Source organism: Galeopterus variegatus, unplaced genomic scaffold, assembly GCF_000696425.1.
Source record: "Galeopterus variegatus unplaced genomic scaffold, G_variegatus-3.0.2 Scaffold5830, whole genome shotgun sequence".
In the NCBI taxonomy this organism is placed as follows: Eukaryota; Metazoa; Chordata; class Mammalia; order Dermoptera; family Cynocephalidae; genus Galeopterus; species Galeopterus variegatus.
The window spans coordinates 133,057-141,002 of record NW_007731941.1 but is presented as its reverse complement, the minus strand read 5'-3'; the positions used below and the strand labels follow the sequence as shown (position 1 = coordinate 141,002).

General features: G+C 55.6%; 1 protein-coding gene across 1 annotated transcript; it reads right to left on the bottom strand.

Moving 5' to 3' along the window:
- Positions 1 to 2,378: 2,378 nt before the first annotated feature.
- Positions 2,379 to 6,263, bottom strand: DIRAS1 (DIRAS family, GTP-binding RAS-like 1). The gene has a single exon (XM_008590066.1). The coding sequence runs from the start codon at positions 6,169 to 6,171 to the stop codon at positions 5,575 to 5,577; it is 597 nt and encodes a 198-aa protein (XP_008588288.1). The 5' UTR covers positions 6,172 to 6,263; the 3' UTR covers positions 2,379 to 5,574.
- Between the last annotated feature and the right edge of the window lie 1,683 nt (positions 6,264 to 7,946).

Below are 7,946 nucleotides of genomic sequence, written 5' to 3'. Positions count from 1 at the left end.
CCTGCGTGTGTGTGCGCGTGCGTGTGTGCGTGTGTGTGTGTGTGCGCGTGTGTGTGTGTGTGCGTGTGCGTGTGTGTGTGTGGCAGCTGGCCAGCACAGGAAGCGAACCCTGGACCGTGGTGTTCTCAGCACCACACTCCGGCCGACTGAGCCCACTGGCCAGCCCTGTATTTCTGTCATGGTTATCTTTTTCCAGAACATTAAAATGGACGGCAATATTGAAGAATTAAAACGAAGTTGTATTAAAACTCACAATGTCACTTATTATCTTTTTACAATGTCATTATTAAGTGTAAATGTTCTATTTATACCTAAACAGAATTTATTATAATTTTACTTTCCTAGCTTTAATGGAAGCAAATTCACCAGCCATATCATAAAAATCTACATCTGGAAAAACTTAGCCACTAAACATGTATAAAGATATATGTATATATATTCATAAAGATATATATAGATGCATAAAAATGTATAGAGATGCACGAGGATCTATGTATATTTACACATTATTCCTTTTGCCGGAGGCTCTTGCAGCAATGTCGGATCCTATCTTTATTGAAAACTCTTGACATTTTGTTCCTTGTGGATTTTTTGCATTCATTTACATTTTTTAAAATATTGCATTAGTGGGTGTGGCTATAAAGGGGTAGATTTAGGGAGTCTATGGTGTGGTACATGTACCTTAATTGTGGAGGCGGCCACACGAAGTTATACATGCAATTAAACTGCATAGAGCTGCCCCCCACACACACGTGCATGTAGAACTGTTGAAATCTGCAGACTGTTAATTTCCTGGGTTGTTTTTTTCTGGTGGGGGGGGGACCTGGCTGGTACAGAGATGGCACCCTGGACCTTGGTGTTATCAGCAGCATGCTCTAGCCACTGAGATAACCAGCCAGCCCAACTTCTGGTTCTGAGGTTGCACAAGATATGAACATGGGGGAGGGTGGGAGAGGGTGGGGGAAGGGTGCACAGCCCACCCTGCACATTTCTTTGTGCCTTCCTGTGAATCTATAATTATTTCTAAATAAAAAGATAGAAACACGGCATTGACATCTTAACCATATTTTAATCAAATATGATTGATATGTTAATCATATATAAAAATATATATTAAAAAGCAAATGCATCTTTCTTGGTGATTGAGGTTTTTGACTGAGCGTCTCACCCCAGTCCTGGCCCCACTAACGAACAGCATCCACTGAGAACTTACCTGGCCAAATGCCAGGCTGGGCACTTCCCACAAATAACCCCCAGCCCCCTCCAGCCGGAGCTGGGGATTCCACGGTCTCTCCACCTGACGCTGAAGACGTGCTTCTAACCACTACCTTACCCTGCCTGTTGGGATCCTGGCAAGCCAGACTCCAGATCACACCCTCATGTTGTATGGATGGGGAAACTGAGGCCCTTTGGGTTCCCCCTTTGTAAAATGATGTCCTTAGGGTCCCCCCACCCCCTGCAGCAAGTACTTGGTCCAGGGGGCCCTCAGGATCTCCTCTGGGGGTCACAGGGGAAGTACTGAAATGTCCCCATACATGCAGTGTCCTCATTAGGAAAGTCCAAACTCTTTCCTGAGCCCTCCAAGCCCGTGTGACCTCTGCTGACCTCTCTGATGTCACTGGCTGCCACCCCTCCCCCCACCCCACTCCTGCCACTCTGCCCTCAACCGGTTTTTGCCTCAGGACCTTTGCACGTGCTGTTCCCCCTGCCTGAGACTCCATTCCAGATCTTCTTGGGGCTGGCCTCTACCCCACCTTCCCGTGTGAGCATAGACGTCATCTCCTGAGTCACACTGGCCTGGGCTCCCATCCCCGCTTCACTGTCGTGGTGCAAGTTTATCTTCTTCACACGCAGCAGGTGTCTGAAATGATCTCATCCAGTTCTCTGGGAGATCATCTCCCCTAGTAGATCATGAGCTCTGAGAGGGCAGGCACCCTGGGGTTCTTGTTGGTCACAGTTGTGTCCCCAGCATCCAGGACAGGGCCAGGCAAACAGTGGTGCCGATTACACAATGGATGAATGAATGAATGAATGAATGAATGAATGAATGAATAGAAGGTGTCTCAGTTCTTCCTCCCAGTCTGTCCCCGTACCAGGCCTTACCTCTTCCCTGGAGACCCCTGTCCTGGCCCGGTCGGGGTGGGAACAGACGGGACGTGGAAAGCCCACGGGGCAGGGAGGTGGTGGGAGGAGGAGGGAAAGGTTTTTCCTGCTCAGTCCCCCACCCCGGCCTCCTGTGAGACTCTCCCTCCCCACACCCACATCACCCTCAACCCCTCCATCACCTGCTCCACTCCTGCATCCCCCCTCCTCTGTCCTCTGCCCCCATCCCCCACCCTTCATGACCCGCACCCCACCCCAAAGAAGAGGCACCATGCTGGTGGGGATATAGGATCCACTTCTTTATTGCATGAAGACTATGTCTAGAGCAAATGCTACACAGACCCCACAACAGGGGGCAGGGGGCACCCACATGCGGGGGTTGAGGGGGCAGGGGCAGTCACAGCAAGCATGGCCTGGCACAGTCCCCAGCACCAGGGATGCCCAGGCAGGATGGGCCAGTGACCTGGGCAGGCTCTGGTCCCCTCCAGCTGCAGAGCCCCTCTCTCCCTAGGGTTGGGCCGGGCCTGGGATGGGAGAGGCCTGGAAGTGGGTGGGGCCCCAGGGAGATTGTGCTATCAGGGTGTGTCCCTGAGAAAGGGCCGCAGACCCCTGCCCAGCCCCACTCTCTTGGGCACCTCAAGGCCCAGGAGCCACTCCCAAGGTGGGGGAGGGGATAACTCCAGCTGCTGGTGGCCCCCGACCAGCCAAAGGTTCAGGGGCTCAGCTATGCTTAGACACGATGCTACGAGCTCTTCCAGGGCTCTGTCCTGTGCTGGGCAGACACACACACACACACACACACACACACACACTTTCTTGCTCAGAGTGTACCCAGTAAACATCTCTTGAGTGCACAGTCATCCTGTGCTGGGCAGACACACACACACACACACACACACTTTCTTGCTCAGAGTGTACCCAGTAAACATCTCTTGAGTGCACAGTCATCCTGTGCTGGGCAGACACACACACACACACACACACACTTTCTTGCTCAGAGTGTACCCAGTAAACATCTCTTGAGTGCACAGTCATCCTGTGCTGGGCAGACACACACACACACACACACACACTTTCTTGCTCAGAGTGTACCCAGTAAACATCTCTTGAGTGCACAGTCATCCTGTGCTGGGCAGACACACACACACACACACACACACTTTCTTGCTCAGAGTGTACCCAGTAAACATCTCTTGAGTGCACAGTCATCCTGTGCTGGGCAGACACACACACACACACACACACACTTTCTTGCTCAGAGTGTACCCAGTAAACATCTCTTGAGTGCACAGTCATCCTGTGCTGGGCAGACACACACACACACACACACACACACACTTTCTCAGAGTGTGCCCAGTAAACATCTCTTGAGTGCACAGTCATACAAACACAGAGGAAAACACACATGCTGATACCAAGTCAGATGCAAAATGTCCCTCTTACTTACCTACAGACAGTCCCACCTGGGCACATGACTATATAGCCACACACATGTGATGTCTCTCTCTCACACACACACAAGCACACACACATGCATGCAGTCTCCTCACACTCAATAAGACTGTAACATCTGTCCGGTCAGGACTCTCTCATCCTTTCTGGCTTATCTGCCATGTTTCAAGCTTCCCTATGGAGAGGCCCATGTGGCAAGGAACTGAGAGTGGCCTCCAGCTGACAGCCAGCAAGGAACTGAGGCCCTCAGTCTTGCTACTGTAGGGAACTGAGAGCCGTGACAACCATGTGAGCTTAGAAGCCAATCCTTCCCCAGTCGAGTATCAGATGAGAATGCAGCCCAGCCAATGCTTTGATCACAGCCTTGTGAGATCCCTAGTAGAGAACCCAGCTAACCCATACCCAGGCCCGTGACCCACAGAAATGTGAGATAATAAACATGTGTTGTTTCAGGTTGCTACATTTGTAGTCATTTGTTACATGGCAATAGCTGACTGATACAGACTTTGGGCTGAGAGTCATCTTGCTACTCAGTCCAACAGTCACTGTGTTCATCAGATGGTTAGAACAGGGCTACAGATAAACACTCTCAGAGAAATCATGTCACCTACCCTGAAAATACAGTCACGCTCAGGCAGGTGCAAAGATTCACACAGACACATCACAAATATCCAGTCCTATGGACAACCACACACACGTACCCACACTCCCCACCCCTACGTATACCATACACCATTATTACATGCACAGACTGCTGCAAAAATATACCATCCCAACGACTGACACATGCACAGGGACACACGCAAATATGTGCTTAGACACAAGTCATCTGTTCACACACACCAAGTTGTGCAAATACACCGTTCCATAGTCACCTTGATGTGTGTTGGGTTCATGCAGCCCCATGGGGTCACATGAGTGTAGAACTATCCAGACACTCCCAATAAGACACCTGGTATCTCACAGCTACAGATATACCCCGACTCCAGGACAACACCCTCCTGGGCAGGCACCTCTCTCTGGGGTGCAGGGGACGGAGGAAGTGGGCTGAGCCGAGGTCTGCCTGGAGCTCCCTCAGATCCTGCTGGTGCTGGGTCCCCTTGCCTGCTCTCCAATGGGGACACAGTCAGTGTCTCTCTGGCCAGGGCCCCAGGCACCCCCTTCCCAGAATCCTAGATCCCCTAACCAGGGGGTCGGTGATGACGTGTCGCTGGGGCAACATCTCTGTCTTGATGGAAGGGGCTGGTCCCCAGATGGGTGGCGACCAGGAAGCCCCTCCACGCTCACAGGGCCAGGGTCTGCCTGTGCCTCTCCAGAGGGGCAGTCCTCACTGGGCAGCCCCCAGAGTTGTGCTGTGGCTGTCAGCTGGTCCTGGGCCTCCTTTAGTCCCCACCCCGCCTACAGGGGTGGGATTTGGGGCTGATGGGGACATTGCTGCAGGCCCTGTGGTTATTGCCTGGGGGCCTGAGGCCCATTCCATGGGGGTCCCCACCCCAGTGTGGGGACAGAGGTGAGAGGGGTGTTCTGGGACCCGGGGAGCGGTCACAGGTCAGAAGTCATGAGGGATGGGGGGGGGTGTGTTAAAACACCAAATAGGAGAGAAAAAGAAATGTGAGTTCGATGTGCATTTCAACTCCCCCCTCCCCCGGAAGGTCACAGTGATCAAATGTGGGGATGGGCACAGGTCTGGCCGGGGGAACCCAAGGGAAAGGGACTGGGACCATGGGGGGGGTCCTCGAGCAGAGACAGAGAAGACGCGGCCTCGTCCTCTCCAGCTGGGACACGCAGGTCCTCTCATGGGCTCCCGTTTTCCCATCTGCAGGACAAGGGGCCCCTCCAGCACGTGGTTTTGGGGATGCAGACAGAACGGGAGGGCAGAGAGAGGGGGACAGAACGGGGGGGAGCCCCAGCCCTGCCTCGGTTTCCCCAGCTGAGATGAGAGACGAGGAGGAGGAGGAGGAGGCGGCAGCAGCGGGCGGGGCGCGGTGGCGGGTGGCGGGTGGCGGGTGGCGTGGCGGCTCACATGAGGGTGCACTTGCCCTTGATGCGGTCTGTCCGCTTCTGCTTGCTGGAGCGCTTGCCGTCGATGCTCAGGCTCATGTTGCGGCGCGTCTCCAGGGTGAGCAGCTCCTGGAAGAGCTCCTTGACGTTGTAGTTCATCTTGGCCGACGTCTCCATGAAGGCGCACTTCCACTCCTGCGCCACGGCCTGCGCCTCGCGGGTGTCCACCTCCCGCTGGGTCTCGTCACACTTGTTCCCCACCAGCATGACCGGGATGTCCTCCACGCTGCCCTTGATCTGCACGATGAGCTTGTAGATGGGCCCCAGCTCCTCCAGGGACTGCTTGCTGGTGACCGAGAACACCAGGATGAAGGCGTGGCCTTTGGAGATGGACAGTCGCTGCATGGCCGGGAACTGGTGGCTGCCGGTGGTGTCCGTGATCTGCAGCGTGCACACGCTCTTGTCACAGCTGATCACCTGGCGGTAGGTGTCCTCGATGGTGGGGATGTAGGTGTCGCGGAACGTGCCCTTCACGAAGCGCAGCACCAGCGAGCTCTTGCCCACGCCGCCCGCCCCGAACACCACCACGCGGTAGTCGTTGCTTTGCTCGGGCATCTTCCCGCGGCGGGGGGCGGGGGGCTCGGAGGGCTGGTTCCAGCTGCTGGAACCCCAGACCACCGACCCTGTGCAGAGAGGAGTGTCAGATGCAAAAGCTCACCCAGCTGGGAGGGGACAGCCCCGGTCCTGGGGGATGGAGAGGGGTGGCTTCTTGTGTGGGGGGGTGTTAGTCGTCCCCTGTCCTGGGAAGGCCGTTCGGGTGGATGTGGCTGACTTAGTGACACTGCCCTGCCTGTGGGCTCACAGCTAGCCTCTTCCGCTTGCTTCCCCCACAGCAAAACCTGGGGCCTAGGCTTGCCCAGGGGACCCTGAGCTGGAAGAGGTGTGGGGCTGGACGGGACACACACCCAACTCCTTCCCCAGCACACGCCATCCTTCCAGAATGTGCCGGCTTCCCCGTCTCTTCCCAGTGTGGCTGAGGCTCCCATCCCCATATCCCAGTTGGTGAGACAGAGTCTCCAACAACCACAGGCTCCCTGCTCCCCTCAGCCCAGAGCTTCCTAGACCTTGTGGGAGCCACGTGGTGGTGGTGCTGAGGGGGACACGCTTGGAACGCAGATTTCAGGGCCTCAGCCCCGGACCTGATGCATCAGTTGGCCCGGGACCACAGCCCTGGAAACTTGCATTTTGAAGCTGTCCCCTTTTCCCCACACAAATGTGGCCCTGATGCTGGGGGTCCAAGAACCACAAATGTGCAAATCATGCCGCTGAGTCCTGATAGCTGCCCCAGGGAGCCCAGGTTGAAGATGAGAAAACTAAGACTGCGCTAAATAGAAAAATCCCCACTTCTGTGCCCAGGCTACGGTGTGCCGCGCCCTGGCCTCCTGTTCAGGCTTCAGGGACAGCACTACCTGCAAGGGGGGCCTCTTTTTTCTTCTCCCCCCACCCCCGTGCACAGAGAGGTCCAGCGGCCTGGGCAGACAACACAGCACAGAGACTCCCGCACTGATGAAGGTGGCCCAGAACCTTGGGTGGGGACGGGAGGCAGGAGACCTGTCTCCAGAATCAATGTCCTCATCTATATAAAGCAGGGGAGACCCTGTCTCTCTCTCCTTCCCAGCTGTCTCAGAGGGTCCCTCCACAAGGGGGTCTAAAGTGGGAGAGGAGACTGCCGTTTGGACCTGCCCTCCCTCCACCGCCTGCACACTTTGGGTAAGTTCCTTCCCTCGGGCACGTATGAGCATGACGGGGCATCAGAGCCAGGCAAGTGCCAGTGGCGAGAACAGGACAAGCAATCTCACGCACCGGAGGCTCGGTTTTCACATCTGAGAAAAGTGAGCAGTCCCGTGCCTACGCCAGGGGGTCGGTGGGACCAGGAATGTGATGAGGTGGCTAAAGCCCTTAGGTGGGTGTCTGGCCTGCAGAAGCCCCTGACAAAGACGGACGGTCACCGTTATTGCCACACTCGCCAGGGCTGCTGGGGTAAAGCTCTTGGCTGTACCAGTCGGTTGCAAAGGTGTGCTCGAAGTGATCAAAGGTACCAGATTTGCCAGGGAAAGAGAACTATGACAAAGGGACAGCCGACACATGGCCCGGCTGTCGTGTGCGAGGCAAACTTCCGGGCGCTTCAGCGGTGCTAACGCGCCTCGCTGACTGTCGGGTACACAGATCACACGCACAGCAGTTGCCAGTGTTGGGAGGAGGCTGGGGGCAGGAGTGGCGGGAGGTGCCGGCTGGCTCTGCAGACATTGCCCCTTCCTGGGTGGGCACCCTGAGAAGTGGGCCTGCTTGTGTGTGGCCAGACACTGCCGCGACTGGCCTGGGGACCTGGG